Raw genomic sequence first — 25,765 nt, 5'->3', positions numbered from 1 at the left:
GGTGAAGAAAACTTGGCTACAACTTTTTACAGCGTTTAAGTATTTTTTTTACATTTTTTGCACATCATACAGTTATGATATGTTATGCAAAAATATTTTTTACTTTCGACATTTCACTTTTGACAGCGTTCTCTACAGCAAAAGATAGTACTCAAGAATATTTATCTACAATAAAAAGTAAGAAATCCTATCGCTTGAGAAAATGATTGACTTGTGCCTTGTGATGCGCATGTCCTGAAAAAACCTGCAAAAAATCAGCATTTCATGATTTAAACTTGTTGTGCAGATGCATATGAAACATATGAACATGCGGTAAACCTCTTTTTCTGAAATTCTATGACATCTACATGTGCACACAGAACACCTAATACACCATCAATCAAGTCTTTTTTCAAAGCATGTAATTTAAACACCCTTGCAACGAAATCTGGTCTATCAGAAGCGGATTGGCCAGGTAACAAATTAGTAACAATTTCTGGTTTATTTTGGGTTTCAAGTAGAAGATAAGTAAAATCTGGGTAACCTTTCTTTAAAACCAAGGCAATTGCATCAAGGTACATCTGATGTATGTTACGCGGTGAGCTAGGAAAGGTAGAAGGCAAGACAACAATACTACCTGCACGTTACACTGATGTGCAGTATTTTCCAGGTAATCCATAAGTCCTTGTTAGGACTCGCTCGATGCTGGTTTCGATTTCGACGAATAAATAAATAATTGCAAGCCGTTAGCCTTTACCTTTAACATATGCGTTTACTAAGAATAGCTAAAGAAATTCCTTTGCTAAATGAAGGGCATTCATTCTAACTGGGTAAGTCTATTACTATCTACAGTTGCATGCTCCTTGACATTGGGCATTGTTTGGTCTCAACTAGGCTCACCACGAGGTAAAAAAATGAGGGAAATCATCAAAATGAGATTAATATTTCACAATATATAAGGAATTTTCGCAAAGATTGATTAACATATATTCTAAAACTGGGAGGTCTACAGCCTGCTGGTGGCCTAAAGGTTGCCGACGAAAAAGTAAATCTAAATGCATTACACTAATATACTTTTTTACTTGAGAAGAGTTGCTGCTTGATAATTCACGTACTTCAGTAGAAAACTCTATTAAGGCAGGGACATTGTGACAACACTTAAAATAGTTGTCATTATTAAATTTAATCCGTTAAATTGACATGCAATATTAAAATCACCTGCAGAATTTAAAGGAGGAAACTTAATCTTATCACTATGTCGAGAAAAAATTAAACATTGTGGGGCCTAGTTTGATGACGCAAAAAGTCTGCTCTACGCCGGCATTTGCCAGTCCAACATTTTCATTTGCACGTCTTACATTTTATTGCCGAGCATTTTCTTCCCTAGCCTCGTTGACAGCATTAACATTTCAATTACCTGGTGAATCATGATGTTGCCTTTGTTATTCAACATGAGAACTATTAACATCTGCATCATTTCGTAGGCCAGAAAGACAATGTGCATAGTTATGCGTTAAAATTAAACATTATTATTTACAATTGCAGGTGGGAAATAGCTATGCTGAAATAGAAAATGGGTAGAGGAAAAATATTCAAAAATAGCTACGTGTTCCTTTGTAAACAATTAACAAAAATTAGAACAAAATGAAAGGCAACTAAGTGATCTGGCTAACCACGAGAGTGCTCTCAGAGCAAGCAAACAAAGTAAACATGTTTTCTCACAAGTAGAAAACAGAACAAAGTGCTCAGACCAACTAAATAAGAACTTTCCTTAATTCAGAAATTTACCTCTTCATTCACTTGCTTCCACTTTGCTCGTCTCCTTGTTTATTTCTGTTATTTTCTTCAAACAAAAGCTGGGTCGAAAACTAAAAACCTTGGGCTCTCCTTGAATTCAAAAGATAAAGCTGCGCGCAAACATTTTGAACACACAGAATACATTTATTATCAAAGAGACTATTCGGTGACCTCAGCACAGACACAGTAAAAAAAAGGGTAAACGTCATGTTAAGTACTTAAGTGCAGAAAAAATCGTCCCAAAAATCCAAGTTACAGTATGTTGTGATTAATAATTAACTATTTTAACTGGTACACCAAACGACGATAAAAAATATGTAAGTAAAAAAATGGGAGAAGGATCTCCCGAAACGTCGCCTACTAAACTATCATGTTCAAGAAATGATAAACTTTCCACAGTAATATGAATACTGAACAGACAAACCGAAATAATATCTTCAATAAAAAATGAGTTTAAGCTTTTATGAAACCTAGATGAAACATAAAAGTCAATAAAACCAACTATTTTGGATTTATTTCGTTTTTTAAACAGAATTTTAGCCTGTTAAAACTCCTCGTAAGCTTTATTAAATTTCACATCACAAAAAAAAAAAAAAAATAAATAACAAACGACTGCTGTCACTTGATGAAATTGGCGAAACCGACTAAGCATAAAATAATAATGGAAAATCATTTACTTGCTAAAATAATAGGGTTTTTTTGTATTTGTACCTTTTGTACCGTTCAACAAGTTAGTTCTGTTTTCAGCACTCAACAAACTAATAATTCACGTACCGCTACACTAGACTGGTATTCTTTCGTGCTTCGGTGGTCTCGGTAGTAAAAACGGAGATAAAGAAGAAGTCCATCTTAAAGTTCTACCGGCTAAAGCAGGAGAACAATAATTTTATTTTGTGGGATCGGTTTTCGTAAAATTTGCAAAATTAATTGTGATTCTATCGGCCAATCAAGGTGTTACCAATCATATAAAAGATACTCGAGAAATGTGTTCATCAACAACTTTCAAAATACATGGAATGAAAATAATCTTTTGTCATCAAAACAGTTTGGGTTCCGTAAGCATAGATCAACTGAAACTCCTGCAACTTTGTTCTTGAATGACATTCACAAACCAATGAATAAATCACAACTAACTAACGCCATTTTTATCGATCTTAGCATGGCTTTCGATACCATAAGTCATACCGCCATTCTGAATAAACTCCTGAATTATGGCATTCTCGATCATGAAAAGCATTTTTTTACTGATTACCTGTTTAGCCGTTGGCAGCACGTTTCCTACAACATCACCTATGTTCGAGTCAACTGTATTTTGTGGCGTCCCTCAAGGATTAATACTGGATCCGCTCCTTTTTTTGCTCTATTTTAACAGACTGAAAAGTAACTAAAGAACTTTGAAATTATAATGCACGCCGACGCCATACTTATTTACTTCCATTTTAACAATATCTCTTCAATCGAACATACACTCACCAATGGCTCAAAGAATTTATCGGACTAGTTAGAAGAAAATGCACTAATCTTGAACCTTAAACAAGGAAAAACAGATGTCATGCTTTTTGGGACACAATCATGACTTGCAAGACAAAACCAAGACATCAGCATTTTGTATCGCCTAGATAAATTTAACAATACTGAAAGATACAAGTATTTAGAATCAACCTGGATTTATAAGTAACTCTGGTTAATCATTTCAAGTCTGTACACAAGAAAATATATGGGAGACTTCGACTGTTACGTAAAATTAGATCTCATATAATAGCTACCGCACAACTGTGTATCTACCAGGCTATGATCGAACCGAGCAAAACATAATTTTCACTTACAAATTACTTCCACCAGCTATACAGAATACATATGTTGAAGTTACTAGACAGCAGAGCACATAGTATCATCCGATACAGCACTAACACTACAGCAATTCATAATTATCAGATGAGAAAGCTCTGTACCACCGTGCATAAATGTTTACTAAGTAACGTTCCTAATTTTGAAGAGTATTTTGAGGTGATTGTTATAAGATCGGGACAAGCAAACACTAACACCTTCTTTATCTCCCAGAGTTCGAATCGACGAAAAAGGCTTTTTTCATCAATGCTGCACAGAACTATAATAAACTTCCACTTGATATACGTTCAGAAATTGACACAAAAGACTTTACCGCTAAGTTATAGATTTTTTTGTATGAGTGAGCAAATGCCCGCCGTAGAGCAAACCTTTTAATATTGTATGTGAATTTTATGGAAAAAATTTAATAATCACAGCTATGTTAAGTGTTGTCACAATGTCTCTGCATTAGTAGAATTTTCTACTGAAGTACGTGAATTATCAAGCCGGAATTCATCTCAAGTAAAAAAGTATATTAGGGTATGCAATAATGCATTTAGTTTTGCTTTTTCGTCGGCAACCTTAAGACCACCAGCAGGCTATAGACCTCCCAGTTTTAGGATATATGTTAATCTTTGTCGCAAACTCATTATATATTGTGCAATATTGATCTCATTGTGATAATCTCTCTCATTTTATTACGTAGCGATGAGCCTACTTGAGACAAAAAAATGGCCGATGTCAGGGAGCATGCAACTGTAGTTAAACATCGGCTTTCTTAGTTGTAAGGCCAAGGGCCTGCATTTATTTGTTGAAATCAAAACAAGCTTCGAACAGAGTCTTAACAAGGACTGATGGATTACCTTAACTTTACCTTTAACCCAGAATGGGCAGAAATTGTTACTAATTTGTCACCTGGTCAATCTGCTTCTGTTAAACAAGATTTGATTGCAAGGGTGTTAAATTACATGCTTTGAAAAAAGATTTAAAAGATGGTGAAAAGGTGTTATGTGTGCACATGAAGATGTCATTGAACTTTATAATAGAGTTTTACCGCATTTTTATATGTTCATGCATCTGTAAAATGAGAGTTTAAATCACAAAATGCTAATGCATGTTTTTTCAGAAAGATTTGGCACATGGGAAGCACAAAGCATTCATATTTTTCAACAATAAGAATTTTTTTATGAAAGATTCTTGGGTAGCATGCTCTGCAGCAGAAAATGCTGTCGAAAGTAAAATATTTTGCACAACATATCATAACTGTTTGATGTGCAAAAAATTAAAGAAAAACGAAGACGCTATAGCCTAAATTTTCGTCACCTCCGAAATCTCACTTAGAGTCGACATTGTTTTTGGCGATTTCAAGTCCCTACTTTGGCACACTTTTATTTCCTCATTGGAGTCCTTTCTTGCATTGGAAAAGGCTTATGTTAACAGCAAACAAGCTAATTTTAATCAAGACCTGGATATTAAGCGCAACATACAATACTACGTGCTTGGTCACCATTAAAAAAGCCACAGTTTTTTAGAAGTTCATGACCATTATGGCTACAAAAATTTTTTAACTGTCGCAATTGCAATGGTATCGAAGTTATGTAAGAGATAAAGAAAAAAACACCAAAATAAATGACACAATTTATCTTACACTGGCATAGAAATGTTACATATGTTATAATTGTAAACAGAAAATCCTTGACATATGAAAAAAACACTCATCTCTCACTCCATATCTTCTTTAATTAACTGGTATGTTAAATAAGTTAAAAAATAATGACGAATCTAAAAATAACTCTTCAATTCTCCTGTTCTTCTTACATCGCATGTCCAGCAGTGAAAACTTCCTCCTAGGACATTAGCATGCTCCATATTTACTTTAATGCAGGTGAAACCAAGTGATTCAAACATCTGTAAAGAGAAGTAGTACTAAATCATCGGCTTACTCATTTGCATTTTCTTTACATCATTATACAATTGGTACCTTAATGGAAACAATTTTTTAAAAATCGTGGGTTTTTGCGCAACTCGGTGTTGGCAAACATTAATTCTCGCAAAATTCGAATTTTTTATTTTGTACGAAGCGAAACATCTTTTTGATTTCCACGAGAAACAAAAAGCATGAGATGAATTTAAAATACTGAATGTAAACACTCATTTTAATTTCTTTTCAATAATTATTTTTTTTTAGAATAAACACTGAATATTGCGTTTTAATTGTTTAAAAGTTTAGAGGGAAATATTTCGCCGCTAAAGATTAGAAACTGTTTAGAAACTTCACGCCAAAGCAAATTTTTTGAAGCAAAATCATAACAAACAAAACTATGCACACACAGATACAATTCGCCGGCGAATTCACCGTTTAATTCGCTTCGCGGAAACCCCCCTTCCTTTAGGTTTACCTATCCCTATATGAAAGAGATAAGTTGACTGCAATTTCAGCAGTCTTCTTTATTTTCCTAAGTAAATAACCTTGAAACAGAAATATTGAACAACTCGTGATTATTTGCGGCAATTACTAAATTATAAATAAAAATAGAAATAAATATAAATAAAAATAGAAATATAGGGGAAGTACTTATTTGCAGCATTTTAAAAAGAATATTATTTCTGGAAATACATTTGAAAGTTCGGATAGCTATCTTCCAACTGGACTTAGAGCACGCGTTTATGAACAAACAAGAGATATGCCTGATTAAGCTAATTAATTAAGCTCACGAGGGCCATTTTGATTGAAAATTTATGGTATGAGGTTTGCGGATCTCCTCTTCTCTATATTTTGTATTTATAGGAATATTTATTGTCTGTGCGTTTTTATATGTTAAGATGAATATATCATCATGCTCTCTAACCATGTAAAACCTTAAACCAATCAGTTTTATGATTTTAGCTACAAACGTAGATCTCAAGGCAGTATCCTGCTGAAGCCAGTTAGCTAGGTATAGCTATTCTTATTTATTCTTATCGTTTTAACTTTTTTATTCAGTTTGTTATATTATTGTATATTTTCATGTTGGAGTTGCGGCTATCTAGCTAGCTCTTTATTAGCTGCATCTGGCTAAAAAGTGAAAGTAGTAAAATGAAGTTTGACAAAAGAAATTTCTTAATTAGTAATCCTTACACTTAATGCAGTTAGGTGGCTGCACCTTTTATTACTGTCGTGAAAATTCATTCTAGAAAATAAAATCGCTGTGTGATTTTTTAGGTAGACGAGTAACGGCAGGCTGTTACCTGTGTTTTTATTTAAACTGAAGTTGTGATACAGTTTTTTTTGGAAAAAGAGTGTTACACCCATAGCTATGCATGTGGTACACGGTTTACCTGTACTAAGCCATTCACCTGCTGTTAAAAAACAGACTGTTTCCAATAATCCAATTTAAACTGAAGCTGTGATAAAGTTTTTCTGAAAAAGGGTACTACGCCTTTATGGATTGGTCACACGGTTGAACTGTATATAATAAGAGCTCAGCCCGCTGTTACGATTAAGTTTTGGACATTCAAGGAAACGCAAAATAAATAATATTGGCTAGTCAGCTAGTCTTTGTAATAAAAGCTATATTTTGTGCAAAATGATTGGGCGCAGTTTTGTTCTGGTTTCCTTTCAGAGTGTATAATTTACTGGCAGGCGACCCCGTGAATTCTTTCACGAATCACGACTACTGTCTATATTATGATACCCAAAGATGCTAACGGAAAGTAATGGCAGGTTAATTCCTGAGAATTTCCATTGGCTTACGACTAATTATTAAAAAAGGTAGAAAACATACTTTTTGTGTTGGTACTTCCGAACTCTCCACGATTACTCTTTTGTCATCCAACAATAACACATTTATACTTATCCAAGGGCTACTTATCCGCAAAATATGCGAGTCAGGTTTAGCAGGTCTAGGTGCTTCCACTATTTTCCAGCCTGCTTTTGGAAAGATATCTAGCTCATTGCATGGCCTGTCAGGGTTAACGATCACTAAGCCTTCTCTAACTGTGTTAATTGTTGCGTCAATATGCATGCTACCTGGAGGCGAGAAGGACAAAACATGAAGGTTATACTTTTCACCAAGATGGCGCCTCATCCATTCAATACCCATCATATTTGTCACCTAAAACAAACATGTAATAAAAGAAATTAAACAAGCCATTGTAGCAAAAAGGTTCTGTTGTAGACTCCTACCGGAATGTTAACGCAGGAGTGTGTGTTGGAGTAGCTGCATGCGCTCAAATATGGCAAAAGAATTCCCAATAACGAGAGTAAAATACACGAAACATAGCAATTAAAACAACTTAAACCGCTTACAAGCAATTCATAATCAAGTTCCATGAAAATCCACATCACGAAAAAGTGGCATACGGAAAAAGTGGGACTTAAGATTAGAGATGCAGGGTAAATTTTTAATAGAAAATATTACGAAGAGCAGAGTAATATCATGGCATGTGAGAAAGGTGAGATTTAGGGACTTGTAAAAAGGGACACCAAAATAACGAAAGTTTCACCACTTATTTCGATTAAATAACCACCCCTTCTCCTACTGCCCCTACGCCCATTATAAAAGAAATTCGGAAATTTGACCTCCTTCCTTTCATTAGAACCACACATCCTTTGAAGACAGTATTCATTACAGCTGGGAAATGAAACAAAATGACGCGTATGACCAGAAGCAATTGAAAAGCTGCTTCTATGTAAGTAACCGCACTGCAAACGAGGTAAAGCTCACACTCACACTCACTTCTAAATGTTTACAGCTTTAGTACTTCTGATCTCACTTGGTTAGGTCCCAAATCTTAAATGGTGCTATTTTTGCTGCTGATTTTTCAGGCCAAAATGAGGATATTGTAGAAAGCACAGCTGGCGCACCTTTGATCTTGGTTACTGGACGTGCTGGTCGACAAAGTAAAATGTTTGCAGTTTACCGGCTGCATCGCACCGACCAAGTGACGCGCCTATATTTCAGGCCTCAAAAATGGAAATTTACCCATATCAGTTTGTGAACACCTTCTCCAACTAATGATTTGAATAAAAGTCTGGATAATTGGGATTAAAAAAAGCTGGAAGAGTAAGCAAATCCAATAAAACAATTTATTAATCTGTTCTTTTTATCTATTTTGTCGGTCTTTCTGTTTGTATAGCCAAATTGAGTCGTGTTAAAGAAATTTTGGACGGCAAATTATCAATCACGAATCTTGCTCGATTTTTCATGTTATAAAGATTTTATATAATTGATAGATTTCACAAGAAATAACTGTATTTTTTATTCTGTTTTTAAAAAAAAAATTCCTATCCAAGTCATAAGGAATTACTAGAGGAAAAACTTATTTTTTCCTCACAATCGCGAAAAGGGATGAGATATTGAGAATTTCGCGTAAAAAAATTCTATACCAAAAAATAAACACATTCGGGGCGTTTTAAGAAAGAATCTAAACAGCTTAACATTTCAAAATAGTGCTCATCTAAAATGAGGTTTGTATTAATCCGGAAAAAATTGTTGTTGTTTATTCTGACAGGCATTTTTAGTTTATAAATTGAAGCCACAATCCACTTAGGAAGTCATTGCTTGCTAAGTGGATTCAAGGAGCCTTTCCTAATTGCTAATTGCTAATTTAAAATAGCTGAACATTTATATTCATTAGCAAATTATAACTGGCGAGTTAATTTATACAGTTTTCAGTGACTGTAACATAATATTTACATTCTACTGAATCCCTGATCCTCTTTGTTTCACAAGGAATCGTTAATAGTTGGTATCAGCAAATATAACTAAATTCAAAGTATTAATACAAAATGGTTTGTAAAACATTTTTGTACCTTGTTAAGGCGGTTCTATTGACAAGACAGCTATGATTTCCGTACCGTTTCATTAGACTGGTACTTTAATGGCTCCCTTTCAAGTAAAAATGACTAAAATTAAACTTAAATAATTACCATACCTGGCTTCTTTGCACGAAAATATCTTTTCCAACTCTCATAAAATCAGCGGCATCGAAGCATGGCTCGTATTCAGTTGTCACAAATCTACCCTGAGCTGCTAATTCGTGTCTGTCCTTCGTAGATTTTATTTGATATTCCTAATATTGCAAAATTTATGGATGTATTATGGTGTCATGTATTAAGGTGATTAAGCAAACAAAATCTATCGAAAATTAAAGAAATAAATCATTATATTTACTGGATCATACAGCTCGTCTGACATAGTAGCTTTTGGTGCCGCTGTCCATTTAGCACCTCTCGAAAAATATTCCTTTATTAATGTTCGGTATGCACGATATTCAAAGAAACGGTTTCTCCATGCCATAGGTGATTCAATTAATTCATTTCCGACGGCTAAAAGAAAGTCACGAGGCATAGCTGCTTCCAATCCAATTGAAGTAAAATCTGGTGTACTAAATTCCTAAAAATGCACAACAATCTGTTATGTAATTCTCTGCGACGACAACAGCATATAACATCTGGCAAAAGCAGGTGACAATGGAGGGGAATAAACTGCAACATGCATTTATAATTGTCATACATCCACATTGCCAAAGAAAATCATAGAAAGCAACAGCAGACAGCAACAAAAAACAACAGAAAAAAAATTTACACATAAAAACAGACAGCGATCGACGATAGAAACAAAAAATTACGGAAGACTTAACCATATACGACAACAGATGATCTAAACAGAAACACGACAACAGAAACAAGAGACAGATAACAACGGTAACAACAAACTAAATAAACTGATAACTTCAGATTTCCATAGAAAAAAATGAACAACAATAGACGATACAAACAGACAACAAACAAAAACACAAAAAAACAACAGGCAACGATAGAGACCTATAAAGAATAATACACGACAGTACATGATACCATGACACAACAACAACAAAACAAACAAAAACAATCTGCGACTGACAATGTAAGCAACTATGAAGGTTCTTACTTTTTGATGATCGACGATATCGGGGCGTCTGACAATAACGCCCTCCTGGCGCAAAATATCACAAAGTATTTCGACTTCCGCGTTCATCTTATTGATTAACTCCTGAGGGTATTTTTGCCCGCCATGCTTTCTTAAGTAGTCCCACTGTGTTTCACCTGTGCAAGCTTTTACTTATGGTGTAAGTACTGGTATACATGCATTGTCTGCCCTACCAACAATAACTTCTTCTAGGGGATCCCAGTCACTGTGAGAGTTTACCACTGGAGTTGTATATTGACGAAACGATAAAATCTGAAATAATTAACTAAAAAGTCATTATGTGAAAAATTCAAGAAAATTCGCTTGTCTCTATAAAAAAGCATTAAGAATGGCAAGCATAAGTCTTTTTAGCAACTTTTCGGCTTCAATAAAAAATATGCCAATTAATTGTAATTCATATCGCTTCTGAAGCTAGGGCGTTACGCGGTACTCTTTTCCTGTGCATGAAATGCAACATGATACATTGCACTCGCATGTAAAAGACCCGTTGTGCCCCATAAGCAACAATTTCTTGGGTACAAAAAAATTGCTGCTGCAACACGTGGACAAAACAGATCCATTCTATTTTGCTACAGGAACAAATTTTGTTGCATAAACAAATTTTGTGCTAGCAACATTTTTTTTAAACGTTTTATTGTGTTGCCATTTTCTGCAGGTTGTTGCAACACATTTTTGACACATATTTTCTATTAATCATTTAAAATCACCCATATTTAAAATGTTAACATTCAGCATGTGGCTAAAAATTGTTACGCTCATTTATAATATAAACCGCAAACTCTTGCCGTATATTGGTAGCAAAATTGTTTGGTATATTACGAAGATATTTAAAGATATGGTAGACCCTTTTGACACATGTTCAGTATATTCAAAGTATCTCCTTAACATGTCCCTTTTTAAAAACATTTTTATATATTATAAAACATTGATAAATTTCCTACGAGTATATAAGAAAATAAATTTGTAAAAAAAAAGAACTGGAACGGAGAAAAATTTTTTTAAACAAACAAGTAAGTTAAAAATTTGTATTGATAAATGTGAAACATGGCTTCTAAACGTACAAATAAAAACGATGATAATAGAAAAAATAAATATTAAAAAAACAGTATATAAAAGGAAAGTATAAAGCATGCTTAGTATAAAAATGAAGCATGCTTTGACTAAAGCAAGTTGCCTGTAACATCAAAGGGAGATTTATAAACAAAATTTAAAACAGAACGTTCATGTTTTTGTTTTTCTCACATACGAATGAACTTTCACTTTCATAATACCCGCTCAAAATCCTCACTTTTAATATTCAAATATTTGTGCATAATTTTCATTCTATTGTTTTATGCACTTATAGCAGCTAAAGCAAAAATAAAGAGTGCCTCGAAGCACTCTTTATTTTTGCTTCATTTAGAGCATGTTTAAAGCAAGTAAACATAATTTGAAAGACATTTTAATAAAGCAAAATGCGTTCACATTATTAAGCACGCTTTAAATCATGCTTTAAATTTATAGCATGCCTTTAAAATTTTAGTGTGAACCCCCCCCCCATAAAGTCTTTAATTTTGATACAGAGTGTGTGTGTTTAAAAATAAATAAAATTCGTGACTCATATTCGGGGCAAGATAATGTTATAAAGAAATTTTTTCTGTATTATCCCACCAAAATAACACTTTTATAGAATAATTTTTCTAAAACTTACTAGAAACTTAGCATAGAAGTTACATCCGTAAAAAAAATAAAAAATAAATTGAAAATTTCAGCTCTAAGGGGCTATCGTATTCTTAATGGCAACCAACTTTTAGATGGTACGTTTTCGCACAAAAAGCCCGCTATCACGTTTCAGATACATCTTCTCGGTCGACAAAGCCGTTACGTGATTCTATCTTTCCTTGTTTCGTTTGTAAAAAAGGTTTGTTAGTTTTTGTGGTAGCTACACGCGCAACATGTTCAGGAGCAAGAAATGAAACAAGTCCCTTTGCATGTGCATGAAAAAAAAATCGTGTCGCCCTCTTTTTATAGCACTATTATGACCTTTTAAGTGTAGTGCATTTTCAAATTAAACTGAATTGGATGACGGAATGCTTGGAAGCTCTGCTCTTTAGAACAAATCCAACGTTTAGACGTCTTCTTGATAAACAAATATTGCTTTTCCTCTTTTCCTACTCTTATCCTCGTTTTTTTAGCTGTTTATTAAAAAAACTTAGTTTGCGTTTTTAAGTTAACTTGAAACAAACCATTATCATATTTACATTATTTCCAGGCCCAACGTAAATTTTCGAAAAGTACTAATTATCGCGCAGTACCGAGAAAAATCTCTGCAATATTTTTGAGTGTTTTTATGTTCTTGTTACATATTTCAATATTTTTGAGCGTATTTATTCTATTATTATTATACTAGTCGTTGCCCGTGAAATAATCCACGGGTTCTCCCGTCCTTTATATTTACCCGTCGCAACAAAGTGGATAAAAATATATCGCCTTTGATATTTTCCGTAACACCACTTTCTAACTCAGCGCCGGTCCGCGCAGAGACAGATAGACGGAATACGGCTATTATTATAAAGACTAGTATTTAGTCCCGTGGAAAAATCCACTATAGATACCGAATAAAAAAACAGCGAAATAGTGAGCGAAATTAACCATAAAATTCATTTTTCTTTTCGTCAAAACGTTTTGCTGTTAATTCCATTCAAGCAAGAATAAATAAAACCAATATCTTTTTTATATAACAGTAGACAATGGACACGTGCTTAAGGGAATAATAAAAATTAATTACCCGTGACCTTTGTGTCATAAAGTTTACATCATTACACAAAGATTTTAATGAGAACAATAAAATAAATTAACCGTGACTTTTTTAAACAAAAATTTTTGATATAATGAAAGAGAACTAATTTGTTCATCACTAACATACTGCCTGGCAGTGAGCGGGATTCGATCCGCGGTCCCCATAACTGGGAGCCGCAGACGAACCCACAACACTACGTGCGGCAATATGTTAGTGATTTACTCAGATAGTTTATCCGGATGGTGTGTATACATAGGTGAATATTTATCATAGCACATCCGTATTTCATTCTCAACAGAGAATGCTTCAACCCGATCAGACCTCTGATCATGACGGGCGAGTATAATGCGTGTAAGTCATAATGAAAGAGAAGTGTTGTGGGTTCGTCTGCGGCTCCCAGTTATGGGGACCGCGGATCGAATCCCGCTCGCTGCCAGGCAGTATGTTAGTGATGAACAAATTAGTTCTCTTTCATTATGACTTACACGCATTATACTCGCCCGTCATGATCAGAGGTCTGATTGGGTTGAAGCATTCTCTGTTAAGAATGAAATACGGATGTGCTATGATAAATATTCACCTATATAAAAATTTTTGATTCAATTTGAAATCGCACACAAAGAACAGAATAAAAATAAAAAAGTTCAGCAAAAGTGACATGTTACCGCGGCTGTTTCTTTAGAAAAAGCAACACATCCACTTTGCCTGTCACAGACACACGGAACTAGCGTGTTATTATATAGACTAGTCGATAAGGCCCGTGGAGTAATCCACTTAGGCAGAGGGACAATGGAAAATAGGTTTTTTTAGATTTTTTGCTGACGTCAGCAGTGCAGGTACAAAAAAAATTGGCGAAGTTTAGTTTATTCGTTGCCTGTAATGTGTAGAGGTTAAAACGCTGATGAAAATAATGTATAGGATCACATGTTTTCGACAAACGCAGGGGCGGATCTAGGGTTAGGCAGCCTAGGCAATTGCCTAAGCCTAGTTTTGTGAACTAGAAAAAAAATTCTCTATAGATAGAATAATCTATAAAAAAAACTAAATTATTTTTATCAATTTATTTTTGGCATCCGCCGATTTCGACTATGACGATGCGCGGCGTGCGTGTTTTATTTTACTCAAATAAGCAAACCCGGGGCGATCTTAGGCAAAATGTCTATTCGCCTAAAACGTCCGCGGGTTTTAAAGTTCCGAATGAATGAAAATCACAGATAGAAGAAAAAACGCCTAAAACGTCCGCGGGTTTTCAAGTTCCAATGAATGAAATTCTGGAATGTGAAGAAAAAACGCCTAAAACGTCTGTGGGTTTTAAAGTTTAAACGCCTAAAACGACCACGGGTACGGTTACATGGAGTGGATGTTTCTTTTTCAACATGGTTTACCTGGATCAGGTCCAATTGCAGGGAGCACTTCAAATGTCTAGAATATTAAAGCAATTGTATGCCACCTAAGTTAAATAAAGAAGTTTTGAATTTGGAAACCTTTTCAGATATTGAAAGGATTGGAAATGCTGGAGAGAAGTATTTTGGCCACGTGTGCCGTGTTGTTGTCTCAAACCAAACCTTTATCTTCCTCTGCAAGAGACAATAAATTCAGTAATACTTGAAATATTTTAGTTTTAGCTGCTCCTGAATTTTAGGCACTTTTGTGTCAAGAACTATTCATAAAAGTGGTAAACCACCAGATGTTCTTACAAAACGTGTAATTTAAATCTTTTTCTTATCAAAACAAAAGGTTTTAACTTGGCCTTGATCAAATGCATTGTTTATAAACATAAAAGCCCAATGCTAAACGAGATAGCTAACTGAGGCAATTTATGTCAACACTGTCTTGGCGGTCGAGAGATGTTTTGATGTGTATGTTAAATTCGGTATAGAGTATTACTAGCTACCTGTATGTGTATTAGTTGGAATTTTGTTAGTTTTTTTTCTTTAACGTCTTAAGGGTCACTGGCTTCGTGTAGGCTTTGTGTAGCCGTTTATGCAACTGTGTATCTTTGTTTCTGTTAGGGAGAGAATACATTCTTGTAAGATAACTAAGGGACAGCTCTTTCATGAACGCAAAAGTCCAAGCTAAATGTTAATAGATCTGCAGATCCCCTTTCCCTCCCCTAAACATCAAATCAGAAAAGGTAATCTTTGAATGTTGTCAGTCCTTGAAACCATAAGCACTCGGCCATGTGTCCCTGCTAAGCAGGTAGACACTAAAAGTTATTAATACTTTCTGTTCTCTAAGAAATCGATGTATACAGTATGAGATATAATTAAACGGCAAAGGATTCTACCTCGTCCCACCGCCAAATTTATACGCTTAGCATATACTTTTTTATTGTGATTGTCCCTAAGAACTTTGACTTTGTGGGAACTTTTAAACAGTGCATTTTATATGCAACATCCCACTGCTCATTTTAAAACTTTTAAGAACACGAGAAGATCTCTTTGACTTTCCCATGTTACTTTTAATTGTAATAAAATTGCTAAAAACAAAAGAATGAAGCAATACCTAATCTAAGAATAGTCCAAGTTTGTTTTATAATATTTCTTATTCTCATCTTGCTGAGCAATACAACGTATATAATTTTGTTTTAGGATAAGATATTTTGATGTCACCCTGGTACCTAAGATGAATATTCTTCTAACAACGAAAATCACCATCAATTAAAAGAACACAGATTTGTTAATCCTTATAATATTGGAAAACTGTAAACAATGGATATATATCTGGTATAATCCACAAAGTTGTGTTTCATAAGAGGAACTAAGAAGGTGAAAAAAATCAATCAAAATAACTTGTATTTTGATGTCACCCTGGTACCTATGATGAATATTCAAGTAAATAACACAGAAGATTTGTTCTGAATCCTTATAACATTGGAAAACTGTAAACAATAGATATATATCTGGTATAATCCACAAAGTTGTGTTTCATAAGAGGAACTAAGAAGGTGAAAAAAATCAATCAAAATAACTTGTATTTTGATGTCACCCTGGTACCTATGATGAATATTCAAGTAAATAACACAGAAGATTTGTTCTGAATCCTTATAATATTGGAAAACTGTAAACAATGGATATATATCTGGTATAATCCACAAAGTTGGTGAAAAAAATCAATCAAAATAATTTGTGAATATTCAAGTAAATCATAGAAATGATTTTCACGTAAAACATATACAGATCGAAACAAGAATTGCATGTTAAAAAACGTTCTGTTACAGACTGTAAACTAACAAAATGTCATGTCAACTTATGGGTATGAGTAGGATTTGTATATATGTTGCTTTTTATATGAGAATCTTCATAATTGGCTTATAGTTACTAAAACTTTCTTAAAGATTTTACAGTATTAAAATATTTTTTAAACATAGTTGACAGGGACATGTAAGGGTAAATAATATGAGACATGTTAAATGTTTTGATGTTATTTTTCTAATTTCTAACTCTTTTCTGGCTTAATAAACTGCCTTTCTCTTGTGGGAATTTCATAGCATTAAAATTAATGCTTAATAGAAATTGGTGCAAAACTACACCAGTAACCCTAATGCTAAACTGTATTAACTTCATGAAGAGGTGATTACTATATACTTTTTGTACACGTTTATTATATGTTGCGATCTTACACTGTAAGTCTAACTGGAAATCTTTCATTCTTTTATATGCTGGTTTTCTTTGTGCATTTGCAGGTTCTTAACACAGACTATAATTTTCCAAACAATATTTCTACGTTGCACTACTGTTGACTATCTATTCCTAAAATTGTCTTGTAATGTAATTTTTTGTTGTATTGTTAGTTATTAGACTTATTGCATGTTTTGAAATGAAGCAAATCCCCAACTTATTACTTGTTCTCGTATTATGTGCGTAAAACGAAAAAAGATGCTAAGATACTTAATACCAGTATGTGATTCAAAGAAATTATGGAAACGCTAACCCTGTTTTAAATCGAATTTGCTAACCGGACGCATTTTCCATCCGCATGTTTTAACAAGGATAAAGTGGTAAAACTACGGGGGTTATTGTTATTTGTTTGGCTATAAAGAAACTTTCGTTTCTAATCTAGAAGGATTCTTAATAACTAAAAACCTTACTTTTGGGAAAATTTTAGTTCCTTTTACAGCAAAAACACAAAACGGCCGATTTACCTCGTACAACACCACAACCCTTGACATTACTTTGCCAAAAAATCTATGAAATTTTGCCTAACCAAAAAAAATTCCTAGATCCGCCCCTGAAACGCCTAAGGAGATATAAGGTTTTAAAAATTTTGCTGACGTCAGCAATGAACCGTCAAAACCCAAAATTTTTTTTAAGAAATTCGTATACCTGTTGCCTTCATCGTATAGATCTTGAAGCACTGATTAACAAAATGTATAGGATCATGTACTTTTGGTAAACGGTTGCAGAGATATTAGGGTTTGAAGATTTTTGATGACGTAATTAACCCGTCCATTCCGAAACGGATTTGGGGACCCAGGTTTGGGAAAATTACCCAAATTGGTCCTAGGTGGTCCCTAGTTACCCACGCGGTGAAAAATCATTGACGTCACCACATCGTTTCCAAGTTATTTGCCCTCAAAGTTTTAGATGCACTGTAATGCCTTCATTATTTTAATATAGGATATTGACGTTAAAGTAGTATTATTGACGTCGCGCTGTAACGTCAGAAAATTTGTCGTAATAGACATGTATTTTTCGGTAACATCAAAGAAAAATGAACACATCCACTTTGCCTGTCACAGACACACGGAACTGGCGTATTATTATATAGACTAGTCGATAAGGCCCGTGGAAAAATCCACTTAGGCAGAAGGACAATGGAAAAGTAGGTTGTTTTAGATTTTTTGCTGACGTCAGCAGTGCAATTACAAAAATATTTGGCGAAATTTAGCTTATTCGTTGCCTGTACTATGCAGATGTTAAAACGCTGACCAAGAAAATGTATATGATCATATCTTTTTGATAAGCAGTTAATGAGACATAAGGGTTTTAACATTTTGCTGATGTCAGCAATGGCCATTTAAACCCCCCAAATTTTTTTTTTAGAAATTTGTATACCTGCTGCCTTCATTTTATAGGTCTTGAAACGCTTATCAAGAAAATGTATAGGATCGCGTATTTTTGACAAACGGTTGCAGAGATATTAGGATTTGAAGGTTTTTCGATGACGTCATCAACCCGTCCATTCCGAAACGGATTCGGGGACCCAGGTTTGGGAAAATTACCCAAATTGGTCCTAGTTGGTCCCTAGTTACCCACGCGGTGAAAAATCATTGACTTCACCACCTCGTTTCCAAGTTATTTGGCCTCAAAGTTTTAGGTGCACTGTAATGGCTTCATTAATTTAATATAGGATATTGACGTTAAAGTAGTGTTATTTTCGTCGCGTCGTAACGTCAGAAACTTTAACATATTAGACATGCATTTTTCGGCAACATCAAAGGAAAATGAAGACATCCATTTGCCTGTCACAGACACACAGACAGACACACTTAGCGTATTATTATATAGACTAGTCGATAAAGCCCGTGGAAAAATCCACTTTGGCAGGAGGACAATGTAAAAATTGGTTATTTTAGACATTTTGCTGACGTCAGCAGTGCATATACAAAAACAAATTGACGAAATTCAGCTAATTCATTGCGTCTATTGTGTAGAGCTTAAACTGCTGATCAAGAAAATGTATATGATCATGTGCTTTTGATGAGCGGTTAATGAGATATAAGGGTTTACAAATTTTGCTGACGTCAGCAATGGCACGTGAAAAGTACCAATTTTTTTAGTTGAAAATCTGTATACCTGTTCTTTCATCGTATAGATCTTGAAACGCTGATCAAGAATATGTATAGGATCATCTACTTTTGACGAACGGTTGCAGAGATATTAGGGAATAAAGCTTTTTTTGATGACGTCATCAACCCATTAATTCCGAAACGGATTCGGGGACCCAGGTTTGGAAAACTTACCCAAATTGGTCCCAGTTTGTCCCTAGTTACCCACGCGGTGAAAAAACATTGACGTCACTACCTCGTTTCCAAGTTATTTGGCCTCAAAGTTTTAAGTGCATTGTAATGGCTTCACTAATCTTAATTAACTTTCCTTTGACGTCAATACTATTTTATCGGTAAAGTTTGGTAAATTACAGAACAATTTTATAGGCGATGTTTTATAGAATTTGTTAAAGAAAATTTTGAAGAATGTAATTCACTTTACATAAGTGACAGACAGACACACGGAACTGGCGTATTATTATATAGACTAGTTATTTAAACCCGTGGAATAATTCACTTAAATTTATTTTATTCGTTCGTTTTAAACGAAATCTCGTGGAGATATCCACTCAAAAACATTTAAAATTTATTCTATGTTTCTTATCACAAAATCATTTGTTGTCAGTTTTATTTTAAAGACGCAAACAATTAAAACTTTTGAACGAAATTGACAACTATAATAACAACGTTAATTGGCTGTGACTTTACTCGTATAACAATTTATAACAAAGCTCCCGTCACGGTAAATTTAAATTCGCATGCAATAAAATTCCTAACTAATGAAATCACTTTAATTTATCACATGATCTGTTTTAGCCAAACAGCGAAATTCATTGTTCTTTTCGTCAAAACGTTTTGTTGTTAATTCCATTCAACCGGGAATAAATAAAACCAATATGTTTTTCATATAACAGTAGACATAATAGACACGTGCTTAAGGGAATAATAAAAATTGACTTTTGTGTAATAAAGTTTACATAATTACACAAAGGTTTTTATGAGAACAATAAAATAAATTAACCGTGACTTTTTTAAAACAAAAATTTTGAATTAATTTCAAAAAGCACACAAAAGACAGAATAAAAATAAAAGTTTAGCAAAAGTGACATGCTACCGCGGCTGTTTCTTTAGAAAAAACAACACATCCACTTTGCCTGTTACAGACACACGGAACTGGCGTATTATTATAGAGATGATTAAGGAAACATGGCTTTTGGACGTACAAATAAAGGGACTACAGTGTCTTTTGTTATCTTTCCACGTATAACGTCTACGTCCTTTAGTGTTGTATTGTAAAAAAATTATTTAGTTAAACTACAGTATCCTTAAGAATGAGTGACATAAATCAGTTTGTTAATTTAATCGAGATAATATATTAAGGCGCTTTGTAATATCGAGAGTTTTTTTTTATTAAAAGTATGATTTGACCATGTCATCGAAAAATGGGTGCAAACGATATAGCAAATATTTCGTGCACTGTGATTAGCCAATCACAGTGCGAGAAGAACTTAACCATATGATAAGTGATAGTACCGAAGTAAAGCTGGGCATTAGCTTCCCAAGTACTGCAAAGATGATGAATCGACTGGGTTTTATTCCCATGAATTGCCATCATCTATGAAGTACTTGAGAAGATAATTTAGTATGACTACATTAAATGATTCATAAAAACGTAACCTTACCCTGATGTTTGATCGAAGTGCAAAGGATAACATTTAGATAAAGCTCTATGCATCATATTGTGATTTGTTTCTAAAGGTAGATATATTTTGAGAGACACTACACAATTTTTCGATCTGTACACAACACTGCCACAGTTGAAATGAAAAATTTACAATTATCATCCTTTGCATTGCATCAAATAATTAATTTTACATAAGCTCAAATTTTCTATAATTACAACGCGTATTATCTTAATCTGTTTATTCTTACAGTGGGAATTGTTGCACAATACAGATCAATCACTCTGGGCAATTTTGATTTAGTAGGAACCGCGCCTTAATAAAATTTCGTGTTATTGGTAATATGAATTTTTTTTAGTTTTTTTAAAAATAAAGCGAGGCCTTCCAGCGTTCCATGAAAAACGTAAATTCTTAGAGGACGGTATTTGCACAGGACCCCTTTGCAATTTAAGAAGAAAAACGAAACCGCGTGAATTTTTTAGTATTTAATTAAACATGCAATTCAACATGTAATTATGACGCAAGTAATCAATTATAAAGCAATCGAAATCATTAATGACGCAGTATATACAAGATCCAATTTGCTCCACCAGTACAAAACTCTGCTATTCAAACAAACTGTTCAAATATGTGCACACCTCGTTGAATAAGTGAGATTTTTTTGTATAAATTTTGACATGCATATAGAATTGTGTAAGAAGAGATAACATTAAAAGAGTATATACTAACTTCAAAGTAAACTATATTCGTGGTGGAGCAGTAGTAATATATGTTATGCGCGAACGAGTGCATTAGTATTGTGAGCCGAGCTGTCTCGTCCCACCTTTTACCACTTGTGCCATGCCGGTAAAATTGTGCCAAATGTCAGTCAAAAATTTGTGCCAAATGTCTGCGTAGGAACGACCCCTGGAAGTTCTTACCTTGATACTAATACTATACTATCATGGATATGGAAAACCAAAGGCTTTGTGTGGGATACTCGAAGTTGAATCAAAAAACCTCTCGAGGAAAATTGCGCATAAACAACAACAACAACAACAACAACAACAACAACAAAAATCAAAGTTCTTGAGAGATTCTCATACGTGGGTTTTGTTTCGAAAATAGATGTTCAAAGTTTTGTTTCTAACCTGTAGCCAATCACAAAAGGACATGGAAGGACAATGCTCTCTAGGTAATTTTAGGGTGAGCAAACGTAGTAGTGGCAATGTGCTGAATGTCTTGAAATTAAAAGAGCGTGAGAGAAACGTCTGAAGTGCCCTGTAGACAATGTAGGTGTAGGACCATAGTGGCGGTTAACTGTGTCCTTGCGGTAAGTAGAAAAATACCTGCAGGGAGCATAGCGGTTGTGCTTTTTTCTCCTGCGAGAAACTTTATTTCGGGCTGAGCATGAAAGAAGTAGTTTTTGTCCTTGTGGTAAGATAAAATATTAGTGCCCTATTTGTAATCCTATAAAACACCTTGCGCATGGCGTTCGTGTTAGGTCATACCAGGCCATTAGGCATGACAAGAAACTAAATTCTCAAGACTATCTAGGCTGCAATACAAAAACGCTACAAGAGCGCATTGAAGCACAGTTCACTGAAGGTATGTCTTGGATTAATTATGGCAAAGAGTGGCACATTGTCATCACTTGTATCGAGAAAATGGTGCATCTTCATCACTTGAGGAAGTAGTCAAACGACTACACTATACCAATACCAACCCTATGTGAGCAACAAAAACATGTCCGAGGGTAACCTTTACGTTTCAGTATAATCAAATGTGTCACATCAATAAACTTCTATTAAATGACAATGTACGTAGTCCTGACGATTATCTACACGCGGATTTTGCTCACGCATTCTTGCTTTAGGTTTTGTGACATTGTTGCTTCGGCAACACACAATGTACGTAAAGAGACGCCTCGAAAGTTGCTATACATTTACGGCAGCAAGGCGGAGGAGAACACGCTGCGCGGAAACCCTTAATCACTCATTTGTTAAGAAGACCTCACTAGACATGAAAACCCTTTATTAACTTATTGTAATAATTTTGTATATAATTGTCTTATTATTGTAAAAGTTAGTTTGATCAGTAAGAAGTATCTACATATATAAAATTTGTGTTGAAAGAATTCTCTGATGATTTCTAGCGCCAATAGATATTATGGTGCTTTATTAAATACCGAAAGGTTACAATAAACATGAGTGAACCCGCACAAGTGTTTGATGTAGTCGATACTCCTGTAGAAGCAATGAGTTCTAAAGAGGCATCCGTCGATAAGCTCTACTCAAAATGAATGTGAACAATTTTGTTCAACTCGACAGTGTGGATGCCCTGAAGCAAGATTTTTAACAAGACCCATTCGTTAAGGATTTAATGGCATACTTAGGGGTCTTGTCTACTGCACTTTTGCACGCGCGATGCTGCTAGGACATACGCTCAATCATGCAAGGTTGTCCACGTATATAAACAAAATCCTAAAGAGCCAAAGAAAAAACAAGAAGATGGGGAATTGTCTGCTGAAGCTATCTAAAGGATTGATGTTAAATAAAATGAAAATTCCACTATTCATATATTTTATTTTTTTGCAAGCGAGCTTTCGCCAACCCTCAGATGAGCATGATCACATTGATTTAAAAAAATTTCTAACGGCAACGAACAAATATATGAAGCCTCGTAAGGGTAGCAAGTATTTATAGAGGGTTTCGTCTAGAAAATAAATGCGCAATGAAAAAAGGCGTATATTAAGCGTCCAGGGGGAGTAGCCAAAGGTCACAAGTTAGCAGCACCAAAAAAGAAGAAGGACGAAGATCTTAAGCAGAACATCAAAACTGTAGAGTCTTAAGTCATAGCCTCTACTGTACATAGTACTTCACAATCCAGAGCTATATATCTTTGTGGAGCGGAAGCTTTAGCCCTACCTGTGATTGATCCTGACGTATGGTATAAGTTTGCGCGATCCTCAGAGACCGAAGGCTCAAATAGCAGAGATCAGTCCGTGGCGAACACAAAACCTACCGAAATCTCGGCTCTTCGATGTGACACACCTGACAATTTATCCATTTTTACTGCTTGCAAAGGGAGGAGCAAAAAAGGCACTTAAATTGGCCAGTGGATACGACAGGTGTCATCTTGTTCGATGATTACACAATAAAACAAGAATTGCATAAACGTCCCTGATACCAGGATTAGAATTTAGAACAAACAAAGCGCATGTAGCGATACAGGGTTTTAAACAAACACATGCATGCTATCAGAATAAAGAAAAAGCCTTCAATGCATAAGCTTTCTTCTGCTTTAACCTTCTTTTTGGTAGACTATCGGGACATGATGACGTTGAAAAATGAGGGAAAGATAAAGCTATTGTGCAATTACAGGTAGCGCAAATCCAGGCATCAACCAAAACATCATTGGATTCGGCAATAAGCAATTAAATTGCCTTTTGTAGTGAGAAAATGTATGACTGGATCGTATTATCATAGAACTTATCAAATGTGTCCTATACTACCTTGTGGAGCCTGATTTTGGTGTAGTTTTGTCATTGAAGAATTGTTCCAGAGGATGTAAAGAAACCTCAAAAATAAGTGCAACAGTGACAAGGTTCATCGAATTAAAAGGCTATTGCCTTTGTAAGCCATCAGACTTACAAATTAGCAAAAGTGGCGTTTGCCGTCTCATGCCATATTGATGTTAAACATCTCTTCGAAACGCTCACGCGTATCTTCATCAGGTAGTGTTGAGTGGTTGCGGTCAAAATATTCAGTAATAAGAACCTCTTATGTGAAACGACACCTTGCCTGAACAACATTGGCATCGTTGCATTCTGGTTCCCTTACTATAATATCGGGGTACCACGCTCTTAGGGCATTTAGTCTCTTCGTGAGCTCTTTCCGTTGACATTTGACCATGTCGTGATTGTGTCTCTCGCCTTTCTTGTGCTTGTGAGGATTGTTGTTATCCACTAGACATACCACTGTATAGATAAGAACTCGATGGGGTACGTGGTGCGGCTACAGTTGTTCAATTTCCTAGCGCAGACGTGGGCCATCTCTACCATCGAGTTCATCCCAAAGGACCGCAATGGCTCCGTCTTTTTCTTTAGTGGCTACCGATCATCGTTTAGCTCACGAATGTCTTAACCTTATCCCACAGTTTTTCTACAGTTTTCCTTACTAGCTATTGTATAAGCTCTACAGCCTTTGATGTTTTAAAGCAATGTTTTATCTTCAAGGCTATATCTAAATTACCAAATAATTTTTGTCCCATCCAAGAGAGGGTGACATAGGATGGCCCCCAACCAATTCGGATCTGGTGGCTGGAAAAATTACGGGTATTGCCACATTTTTAACTTTTTTCATCCCCAAAAATCTCTCTGAGCATACCAGCCATTATAGCCTCACTCTAGAATACTATCACTTCTCGGATGTTCAAGTTTCACAAACAAGCATGTACGTTTTGTTTTGTTGAGCTGGGGTTTGACATTCTGCCGTTACTCAGTCATATATGTTTCTTCATAAATAAGCTTAATGTCCAGCGTCTCGTAAGGACACCACAGGAATAGTTGCTCCTTCTGCATTTAAAGGTTTTTAAGGAGAGCAGTATATGACTACGTTAATGACCACAGGTTATGCTTTTTATACCGACTGAATATGGCTAGCTCTTATTTTACCTGCCCTGGTCGGCCTAATAAGATGACAATAACAGCCTTCTTGACAATATTTATGCCTTTGCTGATTTATTGAAATGTTTCAGGGTGTGAAAGCTACCATACAATATATTAACTGAGGAGAAGGTATTTCCAGTTCCATCAGCTTTAAGTATTGTGTAAGGTTAGTCCATTACTCAGTCGTTGTTAAGACGTTATGTCAAAAAGGATCGCGCTGTACTGGCAAAGATTATGTGGCACCTCCTTCTTGTGAATTGGTACATATAATGTCTTTCCATTCCTCAAGCTTTTCAGACATTTTTAACTAATTCAGAATCGAAGCTGTTA

At 34.9% G+C, this 25,765-nt stretch overlaps 1 protein-coding gene across 1 annotated transcript; it reads right to left on the bottom strand.

Moving 5' to 3' along the window:
• Nucleotides 1-5,229: 5,229 nt before the first annotated feature.
• On the bottom strand, nt 5,230-20,928 carry LOC130614120 (glycine amidinotransferase, mitochondrial-like). The gene is made up of 6 exons (XM_057435523.1): nt 20,788-20,928; nt 10,518-10,808; nt 9,759-9,980; nt 9,520-9,657; nt 7,368-7,697; nt 5,230-5,511 (listed from the first exon to the last, which is right to left on the bottom strand). Exons 2-6 carry the CDS (start codon nt 10,602-10,604, stop codon nt 5,386-5,388), a joined length of 903 nt encoding a protein of 300 aa, XP_057291506.1. The 5' UTR covers nt 10,605-10,808; nt 20,788-20,928; the 3' UTR covers nt 5,230-5,385.
• Nucleotides 20,929-25,765: the final 4,837 nt, after the last annotated feature.

Source organism: Hydractinia symbiolongicarpus, chromosome 11, assembly GCF_029227915.1.
Source record: "Hydractinia symbiolongicarpus strain clone_291-10 chromosome 11, HSymV2.1, whole genome shotgun sequence".
In the NCBI taxonomy this organism is placed as follows: domain Eukaryota; kingdom Metazoa; phylum Cnidaria; class Hydrozoa; order Anthoathecata; family Hydractiniidae; genus Hydractinia; species Hydractinia symbiolongicarpus.
This window is presented reverse-complemented; position numbering and strand designations above follow the sequence as displayed.